A 27,196-nucleotide genomic window follows, 5' to 3' on the forward strand; every position below is an offset into this window, starting at 1 on the left:
TTACCTCTGAGCTACAACTGTCCCCAGCCCTAAACTTTTTGTTTTTAGAGCAGTTTGAAAGTTACAGAAAAATCACAAATACAGAGACTCCTCATATACCCCATGATTAGTTTCCCCTATTATTAAAACCTTAATTTGATACAAATTTGTTACCACTAATAACCCCATATTGATTTGTTATTAATAAAAGTCTATACTTTATTCAGATCTTGTTAGGTTTTTTTTTTTTTTAATCATTTCAAAAGCCAATCCAGGATACCACAAAACATTTAGTAGCCATAGTTTCTTAGGCTTTTTTTTTTTTTTTTGGCTATGACAGTTTCTCAAACTGTCCTTGTTTTTAATAACTTTGCAGTATAGAGGAGTACTAGTAAGACATTTTGTAGAATGTTCCCCAAATGGGGCTTGCCCATTTCCCCCCTCATTCTTAGACTGGGGTTTGAGGTTTGGAAGAGGAAGACCATAGAGGTAAAGCATCATTTTCATCCCACTGTTTTAATAGTGTGTTCTCAACATGACTTATCACTACTCATGTTAACTTTGATCACCTGCCCAAGAGAGTGTTTTTCAGGTTTCTCCTACTCTAGTTTTCATACTGTGTGGAAGGAAATTACATTCAAAGCTTATACCTAGGAAGTAGAGTTATATGTCCTATACCCTTGAATACTGAGTATATATTTCAATTATTTGGAGTTCTATATGAAAGAGGTTTTCTCATCTCCATTAATTTTCCCTATTCAGTCATTTATGTCACTATAGAATCATAGATATTTATTTTATACGTTGTGTTATACTTCAGGTATGTATATATATATATATATATATATATATATATATATATATAAATAATTTTTTCAGTTTTAATTTATTTACTGGATTTCCCAAATTCTTCCATCTTTGATCATTGGAACTTTTTAGTTGGCTTGTGTTCTTTTGATATACCCTTGCCATTTGGAGTTTGTTTTTAGCACCTTCTTATTCTGAGGTGGTGAGGTACTCCAGTAGATGGCCTTTCTCAGTCCTAGATTCAGATTCTCTCCAAGGAGGCCTGTTTCCTTTTATTGAAGAATAGAATGAGAAACCAAGATCTGGACACTAGGTGTGTTTGTTGCTACCGGGTGTGTTCATTGCTTTTAGGGATTCTCAGCTGAGAGAGCAAAGAAATTCATATGTATACACTAACCCATATATGTAAATCTGCCTGTAAATATTTGTATATGTGTGTATAGATAGTGAGTTAAACATGAGTTAATACTAGTGTCTTACACTCAAAGCCAGTACCAAATGGATCATTCTAGAATGGCTTCTGAATGGCTTTGTTTTAATGTGAACCACTATGTGCCATGTTACATGGTGTAGCATTGGTAATATATACATTTTAAATTCCCTAATATGAAAGTCTCTCTCATAATAGACTCACTTCACATTTCTCAGTACATAATATCTGCTGCCAGTGTTATTTTAAAATAACCACTTTGCACAAAGACAGGTACCAGTAACTGAATTCAAATAAGCCCTGACACTTTCATTGTGCTTCATTGGGAAAATTCAATACTGAGTAAGCACTCCTGTAAACAATGAGAGTCATATACTATGCCAAGATTTGTGTGTTTTATTCTCATCACTAAGGACTTTGTTAATAAATATTGAGTGCATTAGAAAAGATCATACTATGCTAAAACTTGAGTGTACTTCAGAACTCGTCAAGCCTATATGCTAAATAAATAAATAAATAAATAAAAGAAAATGAAAAGGAGAGGGAGTTTGTTTATTTAGTATAGTTTGTATAATATATATAAAGGTTAAAAGTTTGATTTAGAAAAACAGACCCTGTTGGAATTCCAGCTCTTCCATTTATTAGTTGTTTGACTTTTGAGAAATTATTTAATCTCTCTGAATTTGCTTAATGCATGAGAATGACTGTGATAATGTTGAACATGCACCTTAACAGTAACTGTTACTTACAAAAAAAAGTCTAACTTCTAGGAATGTACCATTTGAAAAGGGGATATAGCCTGGGGTAGGCAGAATGAAACTGTCTTGGGAATTCCATGTGAATGCTGCCAGGAAGTTATAGATGCTAAGTATTGCTACATGTTTCCACAGTTCATCTAATTCAGCCCATCTCTCATTTCCTCTCTTCCACATGCTTTCCCTCCAAATATTCACCCTTTAAAGTCTCCTCTTTGTAAAAAAATATGGTGAGCACTACAGAGAGCAATCAAAGATGATCTCAGTTCCATCATTATTTCTGACAATATCATGATGAAGTGGTTATATTAAAAAAACATGATCTAATTGAGTTACTCTGGCCCCATCCCAATTTAACTATTTCTTTCAGAAAGGAAAACTTGCTATTTTAATTGGGAAGATTTTCCAGTCCTCACTGATACAGTTTTTCTTTTGCTTAAATTCTCTGTGAGCAATAATTATGTTGCTAACTGCAAAGACTGATTCCTTCTTCAGTAAGCATTTAGTGAGCCTCTACCATGTACTCTGGTACTAGATATGGAGGTAAATCATTACATATTATTCTAATAAATCATCCCCCATTGGTTTATGTTAAACAAACCAGTTTTGTTGCATTTGACCAAAGTTAACAAACATTTCAAGAAGGAAAAAACTGAGGTTTGTTTAGGCAGTAATGAATAGTTATTATATAATTACATCCTAGAAAGCCTGTGGTTAGAAATAAAGTTGGAAAGGTTGCTTGGATCTGAATTGTGGAGGGCCTTGACTACAGGCTTGAGTGATCCAATCAAAGCCACATTTTTAGGAAGATTGAGGGTGAAGAGGGGTAGACATGGAGACAGAGAACCAGGGCTGTTGGTGGCATAGCTTCTTTTGTAAATGCTTGCACTGTCCTGCATTTATTTATTTAATTCACCATCTTTTATTTATTTATTTTGAGAACTGATTATATATGCCAGGCTCATGACTAGATTTTAGGACAATAAAGGTGATTGATATGGCTCCTGTCTTCTCAGAACCCCCAAGCCTAAAGGCTAATCAGACCTGTTATTGTGAGAAATAAATTATTAGGATTATGTAAAAGTTATAGTTGTTTTATGTTTTAAAAAATAGTGATTAACTCTTGTTGAGTTAAGAAAAGCTTCAGAGGCTTGGTGATTTCTGATGGTTTTTGAATAGTAGTTTGCTAGGCAAAGGCAGGAGATGGACATGAGCATTGGGATTAAAACAGTTCTATACATATTCAAGGTTAAAGGCAAAAATTTAGGATCATAAATAAATAATATGATCATTTTAAAATTGATGAAATTCCCGGGAATGCAAATGATCACTATAAGGGAAGATAAGCAAGGACTGAACTCCAAGGAATACTGACAGTTGAAAAGATCAGCTCAAACAGAGGAAGCCAAGCAGAGAACTCTGAGGCAGAAGTGAGCATTTAGGAGAATCACAGAATTAGGTGTTATGGAAGGTATTATGAAAGGAGAAAGTTACAGAATGGGAGTAGCAGAGTGTCAGGAGCCACAAGATTAAACAAAAATAGGACCAAGAATGTCTATTAACTTGCAAAAGAGAAAGGTTATGAATCCCAGTGAGAGTCATTTCAATGGAACAAGGAGGGTGGGAGCTATATTATAGGGAGTGAAGGGGGAGATGAGGAAAGGAACCGTCTACCTTTGCTTTCAGAAATGTGGGCTGTGGATGATGGGGAGAAGTGTTAGCAGCAAAGAGATGTGAAGGTCAAGGGAAGTTCTTTTGATTCATTTTGTTAATGAGAAAAACTGATGTGCTGTGTATTGGTCCTGGAAGTTCATGGTATGTGCATTCCCAACAACTTAACAATTGGGAACAATATTTATCTTAAAACAAGATGTTCCTTCTGCTATGTAAATATATAATTTCACTCTTGATTCAAGATTGCCTTGTCTTATTTTGTATTCTATTCTCTCATATAAATACAATACTATTCTATTAACTGTACACAGATGTTAGAGGGATTAGAGGGGCCAGAAGCAGATAAATTTTAGACTTATATTAAAATTGTAATCTAGTCATATATAGATTTATCTTTTCTCAAGGAGGGAAAAATCAAGTTGAATTCTAATTCCAAATTTATATTTTTCTTAGGAAGAAATTTATAGTGTACATAAAATACCTTATGTGACAGCTACTCTAATCCCCACAGTTTGGGATTAACAAAAGGAAGGGTTTGGGATTAGCAAAATCTAATTATGATTTTAGTAAAATGATAATTTCTACTAAAGCTGTCCCATGTAGGGTTGACTTTTCTGAAAGGACTAGTCAACTAGTAGGCATTGTACCTTTTTCAGGCCTCGTGACTTTTCGAGTTAGTTGAATTAGTCTCATTAAATTCTATGTGAAATAGACAAATTTATTTATTTATTTATTTGGTACCAGAGATTGAACCCAAGGGCACTTAATCACTCAGCCACATCCCCAGATCCCACCTTCCTTTTATTTTAAGAGACAGGATCTCACTAAGTTGCTTAGGGCCTTGCTTGGTTGCTGAGACTGGCTTTGAACTCGAAATCCTCCTGCCAGTCTCCTGAGCCACTGGAGATTATAGGCATGTGCCACCACTCCCAGTGACATGAACACAATTTTAAATAGAAATTTGTTGGCACAAGAAAACAAATTTTGGTTAAGTCAAGTATTCAGCACCAGGAACTAACTATACCTGTCTCTATATGTCAGCTTTGTTTCTTTCTAAATGCTGCCTTCATTCCCAGTCAGTGCATATTCACTTTCTTCTTGGAGATAGACCAATGGATGCCAACAGCTTCTAGTTGATGTTCTCACTGCTAAGACAGAAGAAAAGACTTTCTTCTTGCTCTAGAAACTTGATGGTTTCCTGAGATCATATGCCTGCCCAACAGACAAGTGTGACCAGGGGCTTGAGATACTAAGATTAGTCCAGCTAAGATGAGATGTCTTTAATTTGCCACAGAACACAGGATTATATAAGGAGACACCATTTTTCATTCATTTGCTTGGTAGAGGTGGGGGTCTCAGAAGAGTGGGGCTGTTGCCTGGGAAGAGAAAGGTGGTAGACAGAAAACCATAAATGTTCAATAAGCTTGATTAGCGGAGTCTATGAACAAATGGGCTAATTGATTTTAGAATAGGTTATGGGAAGGTTTTCTGAAATTATCTGCCAGGCCACATCTCTCTCAGAGAAGGGAATCATGGTTAGGTTATAATTAGTGGTCAAATTTAAATAAACCACATACTGACTTAGCACTTCACAATTTAGAAATAATTTCATTTGCATCAAACTTATTGGAACTAAAAATAATCCAGTGGATTTTTTTTAAATCTCCATTTTAGAGAGTACAAGGCTGAGTCTTAAAATATGTGTGTGTGTGTGTGTGTGTGTGTGTGTGTGTGTGTGTGTCTGTCCTGTCTAGGATCCCACAACCATTGAGTAAGCTTTGGATTTAGAATCAGTAGCCCAGATTTCAAATATTTCTTCTATTATGCCCTGTTCTTAACTGTGTGTGCGTGTGCGTGTGCTTGTGTGTGTGTGTGTGTGTGTGTGTGTGTGTGTGTGTGTAAATTGAACCCAGGGCCTTGCTAGGCAAACACTTTACCCCTGAGCTACATCTCCAGTCCAATATGCCCTATCTTATGTTACTGAAAGTATAGTATTTAAAGGATTCTAAAATCTTGCCCATTTTAGGAAGTGTTTTGCTAAGTGACTTTAAAAGTATATTTATAAATCAGTTATTCCCAATGTGTTAAATTTATAACTTTGTAAATTCCTCAGGCCCCCACTAAATCTGCTGTTGTTGACATAGCCTATTCTAAAGAACAAAATAATTTTCAGTTTTCCTTAAAAACGTATGGCATGTTGGGCTGGGGTTGTAGCTCAGTGGTAGAGTGCTTGCTTCGCACATGTGAGGCCCTGGGTTTGATCCTCAGCACCATATTAAATAAATAAATAAATATAAAGATATTGTGTCCATTTACAACTAAAAAATATTTTTTAAAATGTATGGCATCTCACTGGGTATGGTGGTACATGTCTATAATCTCAGCCACTCTGGAAGCTGAGGCAAGAGGATTGCAAATTCCACACCAGCCTCAGCAATTTAGCAAGACCCTGTCTCAAAATTTAAAAAGGGCTGGGGATGTGGCTCGGCAGTAAAGCCCCCCTCCCCTGGTTCAATCCCCAGTACCAAAAAAAGGAAAAAAAAAATGTATGGTATCTCTTTAACAATTAGGTAGCCGTAAGATTATGTATTTTCAGAAAACACAGAGTCAATGGCTTAATGTAGTTTCTAACCTATTGAAGAATGCTATGCTCATTTGCCTATACTCTCTAATCTGATCAGAAAGGAAAAGGATATATAAAAATAGAAGTTTCCAAAATATTAAATGTATTTGATCCTTAATAGTTCCTTGTTGTTGATGTGTTTTTTGTTTTGTTTTATTTTGTTTTTAAGATGAGAAGAAACAAATGGTTGCAAATGTGGAAAAACAGCTTGAAGAGGCCAAAGAACTGGTATGTAGAGACTGACAGAGTCCTGGAAACCGATCTTCCTCTAGCTTCATTTGTGCATTGTGGAAGTGTGAAATGTTACTGATCAGTGTTTTTAATTCACAATTTGTCAGTTTTTAAATTTAAGGGAATTTAATAGCTTCTTAAGATTTTATTCTTTTTAATGAACATGTTCTGTTAAGTGTCAACCTCTAGTGTTTATTCCTTCATATTTTTCATAAGAGCTATAAATTGTTAATCCTTGATCAAGGCATACTAGGTACCAGACACTGGCATAAGTGTACGTCTTGCTTTATAATATTTAATTTTCTCAAAAAACATGTGGCACAAGAACTATTTGTCAAAAACCATGAAGGGTCTGAGATGTTCCCATACTTTTAACCTGAGTGAACTTGTCAGCTTATAGAAGACATGAGACTTTTAAGTCAGAGACAAAAGACTTTTATCACTCATAGTGAAAATGGCTGCCAGAGTTTCAACCTGGTTCAATCAGTTCTCTGAGTTCCAGTTCCCACAGGATTGATGCAGGTAACCATAGATATTTTCTTACACAAGCAAAATAAAATACTGTACAAGACAGGAACTCAGAGCCTGGGAAACAAGCCACTCTATAGCAGGCAGGAAGCATACCTGTTTACACCTGCTTTCTGTCCTAGAGAAAACACATTATTTCTTCCTTCAAGGTTATTTCCTATGAACAGAATATTGAAAGATAGCCCTGGTCAGAACCTTCCATTTTTGACACACCCAGCAAGCTAAATTGGAGCATAAGAGATTATCAATACTTTTCTTACCACCTTTTGTAGATTGGGACTGAGGCTTAAGTAACTTGTTTGAGACCCAACACCTTGTTAAGTGGTAAAGATTTGAATATAGATATGTTAAACCCAAGGTCTGGTTCATTGACTACTTCTTCATTGAAATAAATCCATAAGTTAGGGAGGAAAAAAAAAAGAGGTAAAAAGTATTATTTCCCAATTTGGGGCTTTAAATGCCAAGTATTGCAAGTATGATTCAATTTGTTTCTATGCATTGTGGTTCCAAATGAGTGTGTTAGATAAAGGTGTTGCTTTTCCACAGAGCTTTCTTGAACCTTTAGGTAAGCTTAAGGACATTATGAATTTCTAAGAAGGGACTTCAAAGATTAGCCACAGATTGGAGCATCTTCCATGCTATTTGACATAGAAGTATTTTTTTAACAGGACCATATATGAGAGGTTGCAGCCTTGGGAGGTTCTAAGGAGTAAGCAGTTGTTCCCAGTGGCACAGTAGATATTTCTTCTGAGTCTTTTGAGTACTAAGGCATGGACCTGCGGAGTTGCTGCTCCATCTTCTCTGTCAGTGGTTCTTTGAGTTGTCAGAATATTGGATGCTTTCCGTGTCCCATAGTCTACTTCTAGACTCTGCTGGCTGCTCTCACTATCTCCATAGGCTGTTTTACTGCCTCTGTAAGGGTAGCTTTACCTTTTGCCTATCTTTTGAAAGTGTTCTTTTAATATTTTTCTCCTTACTTTAGTTTCTTTTTATATTCAACTGCTTCTGTCATGATTGACAGCTTTCATACAAAAAGACTAGCTTTTTATATGGCAGAGCAAGGAATCAGGACATGTCTTCTTTCTGATTGGTAAGATAATTATGAATTGACAACTGATAAATTCTTTGGATCTTGCATTGATTTCTTATACTGTTGTTGAGTTCTCATTAGCAGATTTTTTGCCATCAAGATTGGTGTTTTGGGGCTGGGGTTGTAGCTCAGTGGTAGAGCACTTGCCTCACATATATGAGGCCCTGGGTTCAATCCTCAGCACTACATAAAAATAAATAAATAAAGATAAAGATAAAATGCATTTAAAAAAAAAAAAGATTGGTGTTTTGGTTTATATCCCTTACCCTGGAGACATTCTGTTTATCTAATGATGGAAAGCTGATCTTCTGATGACCAAGGTTTTACCACAGACATATAGAAAGCATAAGCTGGCTTTAGTTATTACTAACTAAATAATAGTTAATTATTTAGTTATTATTATAATAATAATAGAGGCTTTTGTCTAAGATATGTATTTCTGTTTGTTTAAAATGATCAGAAAACTGTTAATTTAGTTCTGATGACATCATTGTTAAAGACATTGTTGGTTATATTATATACTGTCCTGTAGATGAGGACAGTGATTAAAAAAAAAAAAGAAAACTTGTTTTCTATGGGACTATTAGAATTGTTTCTGCTGAACAATTGCTTTGTGTTAGTATCTTAGACACTGCATATCTTTTAACTCTCATGTTGAACACTGTGCATTGGCCACATGAAATGTTGTGACAACATGGGGAAAATGCACATTACACTTATTCCTGGTTTCATTTTAAGTGTTTGTTGTGTATTTCCTTTTTTTTTTTTTCCTTACCTACTTTGAACTTCATCTTAAATGTCCTTGTAAAATGTCTTAAAGGAAAATGTGCCTAATTCTCAGATATTTGATGTATGTGTACTTTTGCAATTGTTTCTATGATCTTATTCACCTTTTCAGAACTAAGTACTTAAGGATGACTTCAGAGAAGTGCTTTAAATAATTGCCTTGCCAAGTATGATTTAATTTGTTGATACTTCACAATTAAGTTGGAACATGTCAATAATTTAAATGATTACTGTTTAAATCAAGACTAATTAATATTTTCTTTTCTCTAATAAAAATTGAAGTTTACTAATGGAAATATGATTTGTGGGCTTATCTATAGTATAGTTATTCCATCTTTAACTCTGGACAATTAGAGTTTTTGTAGCTCAGTGACAAACTTATATTATTTGTGGAAATAACATTAGAATGATTTTAAAAGCAAAATACGTTGCAGCATTTTTGCATGTAAATTTACCAGGAATGGCTTGGGCCAATTTGTTATTGTTGATTTTTATTATTTAATGCCAAGTACAAGTAAGCTACCTCTGCTGTATTTCTTCATCGTCAGTAATCATCATTACTATAGTTAACATTAATCTAGTTATAAAGTAAGAGACTCTGTTCTAAAACTATTATAGGAATTACTTCATTTAATCTTCACAGACCCCTAGGAAAGAGAGGTTGTTTTAAGAAATTGAAAAATAAGCAGAAAGATGTTAAAAATCCTTTTTTTTAAATGTTTCTAATACTAGTAAGTAGTGAGGCCTACAATGTGAACACAAGAATTTCACTACAGAGCCCATATTCTAAACCATCATGGTATGTCTTTATTGCCACCCATTAAACTTTTATGTGTTATATTCAGTGTTATATGATGTTATAAAGTGCCCTGCTGTGATTTCAGCGAGTGCTGTGTAATCTAGTATATCACTATATCCATTTAACCTCTTGTCCATGTGGCTGTAAAGTATGAGGCATGAGGCTGGTGTGTGATTTTCCTAATCAGAAAAGACTTTCCAGAGGAAATGATACCCAGTGACTAAGGCTTGACTGATGTTTCAGGAAATAATGATTTGGTTTATCTTTCCATCCTTCTGGAGATTTATAGTCTGAAGACCAGAACAGGTTGGACTGAATGATAAGGCTACCCCAAGGATATTAAAATCAAATTATTGAGAATGTTTGGATTAATGCACATGTTTTAAAGGAAATTCTTGACAAAGCAAGCAGCTTGGCACTCTGTTATTTGACAAGTACTGAGTAACTGCTTGTTGAACTAAATGAAAATTAAGCACAAAAATAGTTCCAGTGTTATTTGATCATAGGCAGTCAGCACCCTGGGCTGAGTTCCTCAACTTTAAAATGAGGATTTGGAATGAAATCCTTTCAGCTCCAAGTGTTTGGTCAAATAAAGAATAAGCATATGGTTTAAATCAGGCTTTTCTCTCTCTATTCTAGCTTGAACAGATGGATTTGGAAGTCCGAGAGATACCACCACAAAGTCGAGGAATGTACAGCAACAGAATGAGAAGCTACAAGCAAGAAATGGGAAAACTTGAAACAGATTTTGTGAGTTAAATCCCATCTTTTGTCATGCTTACTGGTTTTTAAACTGAATTTCACTTATTTTTTTTTGTTTTTTCCTCCCGCTGCCTTAATCAGTGTTAAGTCATCATCTCCAGGGACTTGTGCAAAAGGCAAGGAGCAGCTTTCATGTGTATGAATTAGAGAGCTAAAATGGCAGTGGAGATAGCTAATGATGGGGACTCCAGGTGTGCTGGATTCATGACTCACAAATAAATCCTAATCATGTGGTTCTTTGAGTTTGGATAGTATTTATTGGTATTTAGTATTTATTAGAACTCAAAACCCAGTCTCTGGCCTTACAGAGTATGTAGCCTTTTAGATGCAGTGCCAGGGATGGACTTCAGGGCACCAAGTCTCCTGAGAGTTACCCCTATTTTTGAATGCATGTTCCTTTGTGTGTTTTTTTTTTTTTCCTGACATAATCTCCGTAGATTCATTAGAGACTTAAAAGATTATATTATGTCCCTCCCTGCAACAGGTAAAGTGAACTACTTTAAATTAATAATTTAAATAAGTGATCCTTTATATTGGTTGCCTCATGAGAACATCTGTCTTTCTCTCCCCAGATTATAGCAAATTTAAGAATATAAATTTAAAGACAATGTTGGAGTTGTGAATAAGTAGAGTAGAAAAGACACAGATAAGCAAATCCCACTTCTGGTTATGTTTCCAAAAGAATGGAAAGCAGAATCTCAAAGAGAAATTTGCACACTCATGTAATGCAGCATTTTCACAACAGCAAAAAGGTGGAAGCAAGCTGTGTGTTTGCTGATTGATGAATGGATAAACATGTTTCTTCAGACAATGGAATATTATTCAGTCTTCCAAAAGAGGGAAATTCTGATACATGCTACAATGTGGATGAATCTTAGGACATTATGCTAAGTGAAGTAAGCCAGTCACAAAAAAGACAAATACTGCAAACATCCATTTGTTGAGGTATCTAAAGTAGCCAAGTTCGGGGCTGGAGATGTGGCTCAGGCGGTAGCGCGCTCGCCTGGCATGCGTGCGGCCCGGGTTCGATCCTCAGCACCACATACAAACAAAGATGTGTCCGCCGATAACTAAAAAATAAATATTAAAAATTCTCTCTCTCTCTCTCTCTCTCTCTCTCTCTCCCTCTTTCTCACTCTCTCTCACTCTTTCTTTAAAAAAAATAAAAATAAAGTAGCCAAGTTCATAGAAAGAGAAAGTAGACTGCTGGTCACTAGGGACACAAGTTGTTTTATGGCATAGAGTTTCAGTTTTGCAAGATGAAACGTTCAGTTGAGCAACTACAACAGTTGGATGTGTTTAACACTCTTGAACTGTACCCTTGAAAATGGAGAAGATGGTAAATTTTATATTACATATTTTACCACAATTAAAAATAATTTTTAAAGACCCACATAAAAATATTTGTAAAACACTGTGAATGATAACTAAATGTTCTTTTATAGGTTGGCATAGGAAATTAGAATTTCAATTAATAAATTTCATATCAGTCATGTTAAAAAAATGCAGATGAGAAAATATCTGAGCCTCACCAGTGAGTGACAAAAGTTATGTGTTGATACATAAATCAGATGTGAATCTGATTTGATCTGGGGTACAAATTCATAAGGAAAGTCAAGAATTTATAAGGATCTTTTCCTCTAAAGTGCAATAAATATTTCCACTACAATGCCAATGGCAAGATTAAGTACTTGTTCTAATGGAATTTCTCTGTGAGTCTGGAAATAGGGTGATTTGTACTTTTTTGTATGTTTATTTCATGGATATTTAATGAATATTTCCTGAGAAGTTTCAGTGGACTGCCTTAGTCCCTGTGTTAGTCAGCTTTCTGTGGCTATAATGAAATATTTGAGATAATCAACTTACCAGAAAAAATTATTTTGGCTTATAATTTCAGAGGTTTCAGTCCACAATTGATTGGCTTGATTTTGGGGGGGGGGGGCTGTGGCAAAGCAGAGCATCATGGCAAGAAATATGTGGTGGAGCAAAGCTATTTACCTCATGGCAGCCAGGAAGCAATGAAATAAATAGGAAGGGGCTAGTATCTCAATATTCTCTTCAAGGGCAAGCCTGCCCCACCATGACCTAATTTCTTCCTTCCTTCCTCCGACTTCCTAGAGGTTCCACCACTTCCCAGTAGTGCCATAGACTGGCAACCAAGTTTTTAGCATGAAAGTCTTTGGGGGACATCTGAGATCTAAACCATAGCACTCGCTCCAATACAAGTAAGTGCCTTTTAAACTGGGCTCCTATTGATTGTTTTGAAAATTAGAATCTGTGATGTTCCTGAATTCAGAAAAGAAATGTAAATTCTTAGCTTCTGTGCTCTGTAGTAAATAAAACCTTTTCCAAGTGCTTTCTGAAAAGTTGGTGTCTCTCAGCAAGAATATGAGATATAGTGGGGACATTGGATTTATTTAGGAACTTAACACCTTAAATTTCTACTTATAAAATTCTAACTAAAGTTAACATTTAATATAAGTGATGAAAGTAATATAAAACATTTATAAGGATTATTTTCATTTGCTTATCTCATTCTTATGGCATGCTTTTCCAAAAATTTTCCTTCTGGGTTCTAGAAAAAAGAAGTGTGTTAGCTTGCTAGAGCTACCATAATGAAGTACAGTCTGAGAAGCTTGAAGCTTGTTCTCAAAAGTCCAAGGTTGGGGTGTTGTTGGCTACAGTAGTTCCACCTGCAGCCTCTCTTCTTGGTTTATAGATGGCTTCTTGCTGGTCTTCAGACAATCGTCTACTCATGTATGTCTGTGTTCTAGTTTTGTAAGGACACAAGTAATTTTGAGTTAAGACCCACACATTTTAACTTAGTTAATTCTTTGATGACTGACCCTGTCTCCAAATACAGTCACTCTCAGTCCTGAGGATTAAGATTTCAACACAGATATTTGAGGAAGATAAGTGTTCAGCCCAGAATAATAGTTTAGTTATCATCTTTATTCTTAATTTTTTTTTCAAAAGTTAAATTATTTTTGTGGATTATTATGTCATCTAACTCAATGTTCAATCTATTTTGTTTCCCATAGAGCTCAATACCAAATAGATTCCTTTATAGCCCTTTACTTTATTTTAGATATTTGGAAATTGCATTCTTGGATTAGTATTTCTTTCTTAGCTATATTTTCTTTAATAAAGAAAAATGGAACCAACAACAATGAAGTTAAAATTTCTTCTCTAGACTGTCATTAAATATTTGTGTGTGGGGGTGGGAGGATATCACAACTTTCTGCTGTGTCAGGAAACATCTCTCCCTCATTACCACTTCTGTTGCACACTGCTTTGCAATTTGTAAAGTACTTCAGCATGTAGTATTTCATTCCATGGTCTGAAGGGTAGAAAGAGCAGATGGATTGTTATCCTCATTAACACATGATAGATCCAAGAGGTTGAGACTGAATATAGATTTCCTTCAACACAACTATTTCCAGTCCTACAATGTATGAGGCACTGTCATAAGTTCTGGAAGACAGTGGTGGGCAAGATTAAGTACTTGTTCTAATGGAATTTAAATTCTAGTGGGGGGGAAATTCAGTGGGGAAAACAATAAACAAATAAGCACATTCATATTATATTATAATTGCAGATGGTGATAAATGCTATAAAGAAAAATAAAGAGAGTGAAGGATAAAGAATGACCAGCAGGTGATGGTGGCTATTTTTGTTAGGGTGTTCTTTGTGACTGAAGTGAGGGGTGAAGTGGTTGTAGAAGGAGGTAGACCGTGGGAAAGTCCTGGCCTGTGCTCTAGATTGATGAGAAGCCACTGGAGGACTTTGAGAAGCAACTGGTCCTTTTGGAGGGTGGGGATGGGGGTGGGGAGATGAGGTCTTGCTGTGTTGCCCAGGCTGGGCTCAAGCAGTCCTCTCTTCAGCCTCCAGAGAAGCTGGGACTATAGGTAAGTCTCAGCACATGGATCAGTGAGTCATCCTCTGACTCCTATTTTACAGCTTTCTTCATTTTACCATCCCATTTTATGAGACATTTGAAGAGTGTAGGAAATCTTTACATAATTCCCTTGTCTTGATTCTTATTTTTTGAGTATTTTTTTAAAAAGGAATGGAGAATATCTTCTTAAAAATATTTGATAACTTGCTTGTAGTGATATAACTGTACTTAGAAACACTGAATTCCAAGAAAGAACAGCAGAGGTGGTCCCTTCAGCCATCTCCATTCACTCTACTCTCTTCCCTGCATGCCGTTCTCCACTCCCTGGCGTCACTAACCGCATCGCTAACCTACGCCTCTAGCCCAGGTTCCCCACAGCTCCAGATTCATACTTATTGCTGTGTATTGTGCACCTCAACTCCAGGGTTCCTCAAGCAATACAGTTTCTGTAAGCAGGCCTTCAGAGTTACCTCAAATTTTTCCCTATCCATAATATTGAACATCTAATTGGTCACTGAGAATTAGCAGTACTGCTGCTTAAATATCTCCCACATTCATTGCCCCTATGGGAAGCCTTTGTACTTCTCAGCATGATTGATCGTAGTAATCTTTCCTACTTCTGTTTCCTAGCATGTGCGAGGCCCTGGATTCAAACCTCAGCACCGCATAAAAAGAAATAAATAAAATAAAGATATTGTGTCCAACTACAACTAAAAATTAAATATTAAAAAAATAGTGTTTTTCAACTTTGTTTTCATTATTGCCCTGTAAGTTACCTTTTAAGACATGTTTTTGTTATTTCATGTGCGCACGCGCATAGTTGTTGTGTTGTGGTTGAATCTGAGCTACGTTCCCAACTCAGACATTTTTTTTTTAATTATTCCTCTCTTCTCCTGAGGAAATTTGGCACCACACATATACTTTATGACTGTGCATCTATTCATGTACAGTGGCCCTTTGGAGTACCACACAACTTTGTGATAGCTAAGATTTTTTTATCCTCTGAAGAACCAGTTTTTGCCTTTGTTATGGATATAAGGTATACCCTAAACTTCCTGTGTTAGTGTATTCAGAGATGAAGTGTTTGGATTCTGACAACTGTTAACCTAATCAGCTCATTTTAGTTTGAATGGACTGACTGGGTGGTAACTGTAGGCATGTGGGGCATGGCAGGAAGAAGTGGTCACTGCAGGTGTGCCCTGGCAGGTACATTCCCCATAGCCCCTTTTTCTTTTTCTGCTTTTTAGCTGCCATGAACAGAGCAGTGCTCCTTCACCACCCCCTGTGCCATGATAATCTTCACCTTGGGACCAGAGCAATGGACTCAGCCATCCATGGAGTAAACCTCTGGAACCATGAGCCCAAACGAACTCCTTTTCCTCTAGGTTGTTTTCAGGTCCTTCAGTCACAGAGATGTAAAGCTGACTGAAACTGCCTCCTTGGGCATAGTTCTGCTTCTGTTGACAATGCCTGATTCAGAGAATGTTGGGCTTCATCCAAGTGGTTATATAATATACTGGCGGATCAGGTTGATGTGTTCAGAATTTACTGTTAAGCTTTGTTAGGGCATGTCTAGGGTAGCTCTACTTTTAAGGTATATTCTCTCTTGGGCTCCATTTGAATCACTGGAGTATTCAGAGAGTGCTCTCTCCTCTTAGTTAGAATTTTGTCTCCCTGCCCTAGGCAGTCTCCATTTAATCCATATCCCCCAACACCTGTTTTCTGTGAGACCTCACAGGGTCTTACCCACTGCATGTGCAAGTTCATTTTCAGCCAAATACTTGAGGGGGCTGTGGTGTAGATTTCTGGAGCTCCTTCTCTGTATGATTCCCTTCTCATCATAATCCTGCTGAATTTCATCCACCTCAGCAGTACAAAACACCAGTGTCTGTCTCCTATGTTCAGGGATTTGTTGCTATCCCAAAAGTACCTCCAGTCTGAGAGCCATGGTCACTGTGGGCCTCATTCATGTATTTCTCTTCTCTTCTTGCATTCTACATGATTTATTGTTGTCTTTTGAAACAACTGCTTCATACATTTTGTCCCTTTTTATTGTCTGCTGTTTGAAGTTTAAGGGTTAGTCTTCTATCAGTTACCATAGCTAGAAATGAAAGTTCAGGGTAGTGGGGATTTTTGTTATTGTTATTGTTTGTTTGTTTGATTTTTGCAGCACTGGGGATTGAGCCCAGGAGCATTCTACCTCAGAGGTACATTCAAGGCCCTCCCCCATTTTAAGTTTTATTTTGAAAGGGTCTTTCTAAGTGGTCAATGTTGATCTCAAACTTGCAATCCTCCTATCTCAGCCTCTCAAGTCACTGGGATTATAAGTGTATGCCACTGTGCCTGACTCTCAGTATGGTTTTAATGTTTAATTCCTAAGAGGACAGTTGTGTGGATAATTTGAAAATGAAAAAATAATAGTCTAGTTTAAAAAGGACCTGTACTTACAATTTAATTCTTAACTGATTAAAATAACTATTTAAAATTTTTTTTAATTCAGGCAATAATTTCCAATCTTATCTGTGGGAGGTTAAGGAAAGGTAATGTTTCCATTTGTACCGGCAACTTTTGCTGTTCCTGATTATTTTATTCACTTGTGTGATTCTTCTTGAGTTTTGGCCCTAGATTAATTTTGCTCATTTTTTACTTCCTGTAATCTCAGATTGAGACAGGAGTATTAGCTACAGAAGATTCAAATCCAGTCACCTTATTTCTTTAGATGAGCAAGTGGGCAGGGGGTGGGGAGAGAAACCATTGATTTATTTTAAAGGCAGACAGCTGTTTAGAGCCAGAACCAGAACTGTATAATATAAGTACCTATCTATGCTCTATGATCCTTTGCAGGATTTTCAAAATTTCAGATTTTCACAAAAAGGTATTTAATAACCTCTTTGCAGTTTTAAAAACAACTTTTTAGGAAGCTAGAAATTCATATATTTAAGCTTCACCTTTAATTTTTTTCAGTGTTGGTATGAGCTTTGCTAAGGCTTGGTGATGCCAGGACATTTCAGAAAAAAAGAAGCAACCAAAAGGGGCAAGTAGAGTCAAGGATTTTTTCAAGTCTAAGATTATTGTTTCTTAAGAAAATAAAACTGAAAATAAATAAAAATCCCTGAGCTTACACAAACAAAAACCATCTAAACATGTGTGAAATGTGTAACCAAAGCACAGTAAATGGAAAGAGAAAGAACAAATAAGTAGTGTACCAGGATAAGGTCTCAAAGGTTATAAAGACGTGGTATATGTTGAATGCTTTGCGCATCTCTGATATTGTACTGTGATGCTAGCACCATCTTGTGGTTCATTGGTGTAGTTGCACATTTCTCTTTTTCTGTAACAAAGCTGAAGTTCCTTTAAGACACTCATACAGAAGGGTGGAGGATTAGAATATAATGAATGTTAGAAGTGGAGCTTTTTAGCCCCTGTCTCAAGTTCACTTCTATCCCAGGTCAATAGTGCCTGAATGCTGTCCTTTTCCTGTTTGGCAAGTTATGTGATGTGATTGTTAGACCAGCTCCTAGTGCAGAGCTGTCTACATCAGAGAATGGCACTTCTATTGACAGTCTCAGCAGTGAGGCTGAATGGTCCTAGAAATCCAACTACCTACAGACTGCCGGAGTTGGTCCCTTAGGTCAGGGTTCAAAGGATGTTGTGGAACAGCTTGAAGCTTTTACTGCCACTACCTGTACTCTCTCTCATCACAGGTGAATGGACAACTTGAGTATCTGAGTTTATGAGTGAAGCTGGTAACTGTCTTTTTTTTTTTTTAAGTCTAAGACTAAAGAAGTATGAATGAGAATGATGAATTTAAACCCTGATTTTCGTTAAAAGGTCAAGAACTTGATGCTTCTGTTGACATTTTCTTTCCTGTGCTTCCTGGGATATTTTACTTCTATTTCTGTGAAAGTTATAGGAAACCTTGAAAGCATGATTAGAGGTTTCGAAAGTCTCAGTGGTGATATGTGGTAATTATAGCATCAGTTAATCCTCCTTGAAGAAACCTAAGTGCATTCTAAAAAGAAATGAGAAAGCCAGACTGGGCAGAACCATCTCAGGAAAGAAAATTCTCTCACTAAAAATAATTAATATGCCTGCCATTATTTCAAAGTTCACTTTTTTATTTCTATGTAAACATATCTGCCAATTTCAAAGTTTTCTTTATTTCTGAAAATAAAAAAAAAGTAGAAAGAAGAAAAGTATCCTTAGACCCATTACTTCAAAAGAACCACATTTTATATTTCATTTGTTTCCTTCCAATCTCTCCATGCCCTTTCTCTTGCATAATTCATTGTTTTATGTTATGTATTGATGCTACTGAACATTTTTTCTTTTTTTAAACTAGCATTCTAACATTAGTATTTTCCACTTTATAATTTTTTATCATTTTAATGAGTGCATAATATTTCATTCAGTAATGTTCAACTTTTGTTGAATCCTAATATATTTCTATTCATTCCATAGTTTATTATGCTGCAGTGACTATATTTGAACTGGATTATTTAATCAGGATCATTTCTCAGAAGGCAGATCAACAAGTCAAAGACTATTAACTGTTTTATAGTTCTTAAAAAAATATTCTTGGAGCTACATTTTTATTGTGGCTCATCAGATCATTTTTGCTCTTTCTCCGTATCTTCTCTGTGTTAGAAAGTGATTTAATACATAAAAATCAGAGGTAGAACAAGGACTAAGTACTTTATGTGCATTACTCATTTAATCCTCAAACAATTATAAAAGAAATATATTGTTATTATTAAGATTATGGATTTTACAGACTCTAGAATTAAATGCAACTGAGATTTCTTTTTCCAAGAGATACATAGTAGTCTTTGAAAGGCTAGCAGATGTGCATGCCACTCTGTGTCTAACCTGGAATTCATTTTACATCCTCAACATTTCTTAATCAGAAATGGAAGTTTATTTCTTTTAGTTATTTGGATATGACTGTGGTCTTTAAGGAGGAAGTTGCTATATTTATCTAAATCAATATATATATATATATATATATATATATATATATATATATATTTATCTTAAATAAATATTTTAAATAATGCACACATGATTTTCCTTGTGTGCAGTCACTTTCTTAAGAAGATGGTTCCCCATTATTAAAGCACCATTGGCTAAAATTGTTTGAAAATCATCATGAAGTTGGCCTTCTTTGTTTATAGGAGTCTCATTTCAGGCTTTGACCTTGGTAAACTACTCATAGAGCTCCCATTAATTTCAAAAGTAGAAACAGGAAATAGACCAATCTGGTAGGGAAGACACGGAAAATCTGTCTTCAGTTGCAGTCACAGCCTTCTGGGGGCTGCTCTGTGCTTGTGTGTCACGCTGGTCTTCTCCAAAAGGCTGTAACGGGTTTGTGTTCTTGACCCTTTCCCCACCGTGTATGCTTGAACGAAACAGTAGTATGTGTTAAATATTTTATTGTTAGTCTTATGTGCTGAATTTGAGATTGGTCTTAACAGATTTTCTTCACTTTGGAAGCTTTGACACTTTCTTCCAGTGTGACTGTTTTTATGATGACTGCTTTGGGCCAGAGACCATTGCCTTGAGCAACTGAAGAATTTTATGAACTGTAAGAATAACTTCTATATCACTGTTATCATGGCATAGTTGAAGTGTGTGCTGACATAGATAGATATTCACCCTACATATTCATGTTGATATAAACTTTTTTAAAAAATGGTGTTAAATTTTAGATTTGATTTTGCAGTTTAACTGAAATTTTTTCCTACATAAGATAACATTTTTTTAAATCATTGGAATTAAATTTATGGTGCCATTATATTAAGAGGGTCAAAATTTTGTTATGAATTGATAGTATTCTAGTAGTTTGAGTATTCTGAGCAAAGTGTATGTTTTCCAGGGATAGGGCTAAATTTCTTCATATATGCACACGTAATACAAAATCCTATTTATTGGTTTTAATAGTTGTCTCTGCTATAATCCTAAGCAGGATTATAAATGACTCAACTTTTCTGTTGTTTGCTTGTTTTGCCTAACTACTTTGATCTTACCCAGGAAATAAAGAGAAAAGATAAAAACAGGTACTACTGTAAAAGATTAATTATCAACCTGTGACAGATCTGGCTTTATCATTAGTCACTAGATGGCACTGTTTGTTTGCAGAGTGCCATTTTAAAAAAAGAAACTATGGTAGTAACTGAAATTACTGCCTCATGAATAAAATATTTCTGATGGGATTTGCATTTCTATATTGGCTGAAGACACTGTGTTGAATGTTTTATTAACCAGCCCAGTGCAACTGTCAGCCTATTAAAGAGATCCAATGGTCCCTGTTTAGATAAATAAACTAAATAAATCCAATTCGTCAAATTGTGTTCCTGGCTGTTTATTTTCCATTCTTTTGATGTACAGTTTATTTTAAGTTAAAGCCACATCGGTTTAAAAATTAATGGGAAAATGTTATTTGGTGTTTGGAACATGAAGAAGCTAATTGCCATCGTCAAAAAGCTGGCTCTGTTTTAATGTTAAATTGTTTGCTCATAAATAGCAAACTTTTTACTGGTTACTTATAAACTGTCCCATGGTCAAAAAATCGCCTGGTATTCTGCAAATATATGGCCAGAAACTTTGCTGTCAACTTTGTGGACCCCTGTTTAATTTCCCCGGGAAAGTACTATGTACTTTTACTTGGTTTCCCTATGAATCATGCTCATTTTTCACATATGATCTACTATTCCTTGGAAGGAAAAGTAGCTAATTGATTTTTAAATGAAATGTCTGTTATGAAAGTACTTTTGAGTTACTCTCCCGATGACTATCCAACATTAAAGGGGAGATTGTGACGTAGGGTAGTGAAGTCGCTGAAGGAGCCAAAGGCCTCAAGGTGGTGACTCCCTTTATAACCAGTGTGCACATGCTCATTGTCCTCTTATGTTCTAGGAGCATTGAAACTCACAATTGTATAATGTCATACCACCAGCTGAGCTAGACATCTCATACTTAGGCCCCAGGGCTACAACAATATTTGATTAAAGAGTGCCAATTTTGTGCTTTGCTAAACCAAAGTTAGCAACTTGAAATGATACATTATGCTTCTGACTTATTTCTTTTTTCATAAATCTTCAGTTATTTTTTATGCCACAATTATTGCCTTTTTTCGGGAGCTTGGGAACAAAACTTAAGATTGGTTAGATAACTTTTGACTTAGCATATAGCCTTTAGAAGCTAGTTGTGATAAAGACAGAGCCAGATCTGATCTCTAGGTTGAAGGTTTTTAAACTCATAGTAGTTGAAGAGTTTTTCTATGTTCCCTGTTTTAAACTTTGCCTGTACAAGAAGTTAAAGTAGGGTAGAATCAATTTAATCAGAAACCTTGCTGTTGATTTCAATCCTCTTAAGCTTCACAAGGAATGGACCAAACATACAGAAAGTCCCACTTTTTACTCAAATTGCGTTGATTTTTGTGTTTTTTAGTTACCAAGGAAAAATCATATGTAAGAGGAAAACCAAATAATAAATATGAAGTCAAATTTCTCTTTTGCCTTTTTCTTAAGAAGTTCATCAGATCATGAATTAAGTATGTTTACTAGAAATGCCTCTGAAATGCTAAAGTGTGGTCACATTAGGAATCCCTGAGAAAGATAACCCCATCCTCAATGGATCTTATTTTCTTCAGGATCCTCATGTCTTTGCAAACACACAAAAGCTACCACAAGTGAAGTCCCAACAAGGAAGATTCTAAGGAAATACCCCAGTTTTCTCATTCTGCATTTGATTCTGTTAAATATTGTTTTAACCAAGCTTTCATTATCTTGGACTTGGAAATCACTGTGAAACTGAGATTTCTTTTGTTGGTTATGAAGAATTTGTCCTGTAATTGCATTCCAAAAATGGAGAGAGAATGTCAGATTTTTATCCTTTGGAAAGACACATTGCATTGGCCTTGTTGCAAAGTGTCTAATTACAGAAATGAAACAAGTTTCTTAAAACTGTATTCTGTACTTAAAAATAAGGATGCCCTTTCTTAATCTCTTTTAAATTCCTTATCTGACATTCATTTGACTTTTTTGATGGAATGTTGCATCTTCACAAAGTAACTTTTTATTGTTTCATTATTTTGTTATTTTGATAAACCTGCTCTACAAATAAATTTCAACTGAAGTAAAAATACATTTCTCCTATCTATGGGTAATACTTAAATTAAAGCTTAGAAAGGAGAGAATCACCATCTCTTTGGTTAGAATCTTGAAGATTTATAGTTTTCATTTCAATGAATTTAAACTTTTCTACTTTTTTGAGAGAGTGTAGTTCAGTTCAAGCCATTCCAAATGCTGTCTAAACTGGGGCTCCTGTTTGAAGGCTTTATTTATACTTAAAAATTTTAAATATCATGTAAATATTGCTAGACATTTACCAGAAATGGTTAATCCCTGATTTTTCTTATAATATGTGTGTGCTAAATTTGGTCATGGACCACATTTCCAAAAGAGCAAGTATGAAATAGTGAGAAAAGCTCCAAAATTGTAGGCCTAGGACCTCAGGCATGTGCCTATTCATTCTCCACTTCAGTTTTCTGATCTGCAAATGTAATGTTAGTGTGAACTCTGACTACCAAATGGCGAAATATGAGGGTCCCAAAAGATAATAAATGCGAACATAATGAGAGCTGCACTAATTTTAATTAGGGATTTTCCTATGAACAAATAGTAATCCTATAATTGGAGATGGTGAGAGGTTAAAGTATCTCAAGGTCATAAAATTCTTTACATTTCCTAAAAGTGTAAACTTTTGTTTTCTTCAGTGCTTTAGTGAGTTAACTGCAGGAGCTTTCACAAATAATTGAAATGTGAAATCTTCCGTCTTATTCTTCAGTATGACCTTCTAAGGTGGATTGCTTTTGTGTGCAAGCACGTTTCATTTTGTAAAAGACATCTTGGAAATTAATCTATAGTAACAACAAGCAAGGTTTCTCCTTGCCCTTGTGGTAGTAGAGTCAGAATTAAAGGTAGAGAAATTATGATGTTATATATTACTTTATTACATGTATTATATTACTTAGAGTTGTGTTTGCACTGAATTTTCATCCAGAATTCAAAATTCACATTAAACTACTTTGGCTTTCCTCCCTATTCCTTACCCAGGTTCTAATAACTGACTCTTCACTGAAACTATTAGAAATTGTCATCTTGCCTGGGTCAGACCCCGGCCCAACATATATCATATTGAGGTCAGAGACCAGAAGACTGTGTATAATCTGTTAAATATTATCATTAATAACCACAGGAATTGACTATAGCATACCTAATACAATAACCAATAGCTACCGAATTTAAAAGTTGTAAAGTTTGTCATATACTAGGAATGTGATCTAGAATATGGCTTAAATTGGCTCTCATTAGTAAAACAGATATCATTAATTTTAAGTGAATGTACAGATGAAGCTGAGGAATAAAACTTTCAAACTCAACGTTGTTTCTATTAATTTCATCAAAGTTAGTTTTAATTTTGGTGGTTTTTAATCACTCGTTGTTGTTTTAGTATAGGTTACTATAAACAATGTATTTAGTACCTTCTAGGCACCAAATATTGTGCAAGAAATCAAAAGATGAATCCATGTATTTTCCAAGGAGTTCATAGTCCTAATAATTACAATACTATAGTAAACTGAATTATGTTGATACTGATGGGATAGAGCATGAAAACAAAGGGTGTCATCTTCTCTAGGGATAGGTATGAAGGAAGTGGGGATTGTGCAGAAGGTACCCTGTAGGAAGTAACATCCAAACTGAGACTTGAAGGATGAGGAGGAACTGAGAGAAAAAGGTTGTAGTCCTATTGAATGAATGGCCTGAACAGAGGCAGATGAGGTAACACAGAGTAGGGGCTAGGAAGTAAGGGAGATGGGGAATAGAGAAAAGGAAGAAGGGGAAAGATCGAATGTTGGAAATTTTTCTAAGTTTCAAATATGGGCCAGGGCTGGGGGTATAGCTCAGTGGTAGAGTGCTTGCCTAGCACCCTCAAGCCCCTGGGTTCTATCCCTAGCACTGAAAAAGAAGAAGAAAAAAGGTGGAGATAGAGCTTGTTTCCCAAACTTCGTTGTACATTAGAACCTGGGGATCTTTAAAAAAACAAAACAAACAAACAAACAAAAAAAAAACCCTGATGCCTTTGCTTCTGCCAGACACTGTGATTTAATTAATATAAGGTATGACTTGGGCATCAGGAGAGCGTTTTTGTTTGTTTGTTTGTTTTTGCTTATTTTTCTTTTATAATAAAGCTTCTCAAGTGATTCTCTGTGCAGCAGAGTTTGGGAACTATGGGACCAGAGTGTGGGAAACCACCAGAGAACTGGGCAAAACCCTGATGGTTAAGTTGAGCAGTTCAGCCCTTTCTTCATTTGTGATTAGAAGCTATTGAAAGGTCATGTTTGCTGAGAAATATGGTGGCTTTATACTGAATGAAACGCTTAACAAGAAAGTTCTCTCTGCCATATAAATTGCAGTGCTATTTAATTTTTCATGTTTTATACTTTCAAATCCTTATTATTATCTTAAATTTTTAAAGTTGATAAATCCATTATCTTAAAGTGACAAAGTCCCACATTTGTATCAAATTACTTGAAAAATTAATTTCCTTTTGGTATAAAGTTAGGTATTATGATAAGCTTTAGTTGGGGAAAACTGAGAAGCCATGCATAAGTAATTTTTCTCCCTAGGTGGCAAAACGAATATTTTAAATTTTCACTCAAGCTTAGAACAAAACAAAACAAAACCCTCAGCTTTTAATTGCACACTGACTGTGTCTTTGACCTCCTATCTTAAGTCAATGCTAATAGAACATCTTCATGTGAATTTTTTGTTTTTAAACTTGCCTTTGCAGTTTTAACTGCTTTGAAAACAGGAATATAAATTCTCTTGAAGAAGGAAAAATATAAGAGATTTTATAAATGTAAAAGGGGCTAGAGCATTGATTCTATATTTGCTATTTCTAGATTTAGTAGGAAAAACTATCCACGTGCGTGCACGCGTGCGCGCGTGCACGCACACACACACACACACACACACACACACTTTTTTCTCCCCCCTATGAAGTCTTGCAAGACTGATTGTAACTTAATTTTGTACAAGAATTGTCAAGAAATTGCTAGTAATCTCTAATCAGAGAAAAAGAAGTACGGATGTGATGGATAAATAGGATTCTGTTATGGCCAACATCTTCATTGATCTTAACAGAATTGCTCTTTGCCTCCCCTGTGTCTGTATTTTCTCTTGGCAGTAAGCCGAGTGAATTTGGAACAGAAAGAAAGAGAGAAAATCTACTTGGTTCCAAATGATGATAGCTGTGCATTGGTGTGGGGAAAATAACTTCCACCTTGATGGCAGAATGACTCGAGGATTTTTTGTCTCTTGTTTAGGGGGAAAATTGAAGTTCCTTCTGTGGCCAGGTTGGAAAATTTCTGATTTAACATACCCACAGCTTATGATATAAATTTAAATCTTATGATCATCATATCAAATGCTACTTAGAATTTTAAATTATAAAGTAACTTTTGAGTTATTTCTGAATGGTATTTAGTCAAAAGAGATCAGAAAAAATACAATCCTGTGTCTTAAACAATTAGTATTTTAAAATCTATTACATTTCTTACAGCAAAATAATTGTTATTTTCTTAGTTTTATTTGGTTTTGATATAGTATATTGATGGGATAGTATGGTTTATGGGTCCCTTATTTTTCTGTAGACTTTGCATTCAGAGAGGTTGTCCTCAGGAAAGTATATAATTTCAAAATGTCTTTATCATACAAATTTAATTTTTTTAAACTAATTGTTCTACCTCCAAGGTAGATTCTAAAGAAGTATTTTTTTTATCTGTGTTGGAAGATATAAATCTGGGTGAAATTATTGCCAGTGCTTTTTATATCTGAGAGGGCCTCTGTCTTCCTCTTCTATTTAGGGACTGTTAAAGTAGTAAAATTGTGCTTGCTAAATCAAGTGGAAAACAGCCATAGATGGCACTGTGGTTCACACTGATATTTAAAATATTTCATTTTGTGGCATTTTACAAGAGAAATTTCCAAGACCAAATTTATTTAAATGATTGCTTTGCATTGAGTTTACTTTTTACTCTGAAAGGAAATTTATTAAAACCCAGCAAATTATAAATATTTTAAAAAATATTAGTAAATAGTATTTTGTCACAGATTATGAACAGCTGTTGATAATATCTTTCAAAATTTGGTCTCTTTTGATACGTCTCTGAAAAACCTTTTCCCACAAGGGTGGAACCTAGAGAGGGAAAATTAAAGTACGTGCACATCCGGACTTCTCATTCTTCTCTCCCCCAAAGCATCATTGAAACCTTGCCACCAAATCAAGGCATTTTGTCTTTTGAGTTCTGTCATGACTGGGGCTAAACAACTGTCACTGGCAATTGAAAAGAGGCACCGACAGCAGGGAAAAGAAGAGAGAAAAGAAGTAGGAATAGGGGGAAACAAAAGCCTACGAGAAAGGGAGGAAAAAATACCAGGTACATTCCAGAATGTGAGTGTGCCGGCAGCAACAGCCTCGGGTGCCAGTTTGTAGGTGTTTGAATGGCAACCTGCCTGCTCCTGCTATACTCAGATACTTCTCATGGCTTTTTGGAATCTAGGCAATAACTAAGCAATATCTCAAAGTACAGATGGATGTTGTCATTAAATTCAAATTTGCCTAAAGAATTTTACCAGCCCTCCAATTAAAAAAAAAAAAATCTATAAAGTTCTACTCTGCTTCAGTGTTGCTGTCACATGCAAATAGTCAGGAGGAGCCAGGCACAGTGGTAATCCCAGAAACTTGTGAGTCTGAGGCAGGGGGATTGTA

The 27,196-nt window shown here is 35.5% G+C and overlaps 1 protein-coding gene across 2 annotated transcripts in view; it reads left to right on the top strand.

Moving 5' to 3' along the window:
• Vti1a (vesicle transport through interaction with t-SNAREs 1A) overlaps window positions 1-27,196 on the top strand; it is a 343,411-nt gene that overhangs the window by 4,615 nt on the left and 311,600 nt on the right. For both annotated transcript variants that reach the window (XM_076834153.1, XM_076834154.1), the window contains exons 2-3: window positions 6,438-6,496; window positions 10,342-10,452. In XM_076834153.1, coding sequence (XP_076690268.1) covers window positions 6,438-6,496; window positions 10,342-10,452 — 170 coding nt within the window. The remainder of the gene's footprint in view (window positions 1-6,437; window positions 6,497-10,341; window positions 10,453-27,196) is intronic.

Source organism: Callospermophilus lateralis, chromosome 15 (genome assembly GCF_048772815.1).
Source record: "Callospermophilus lateralis isolate mCalLat2 chromosome 15, mCalLat2.hap1, whole genome shotgun sequence".
NCBI lineage: Eukaryota > Metazoa > Chordata > Mammalia > Rodentia > Sciuridae > Callospermophilus > Callospermophilus lateralis.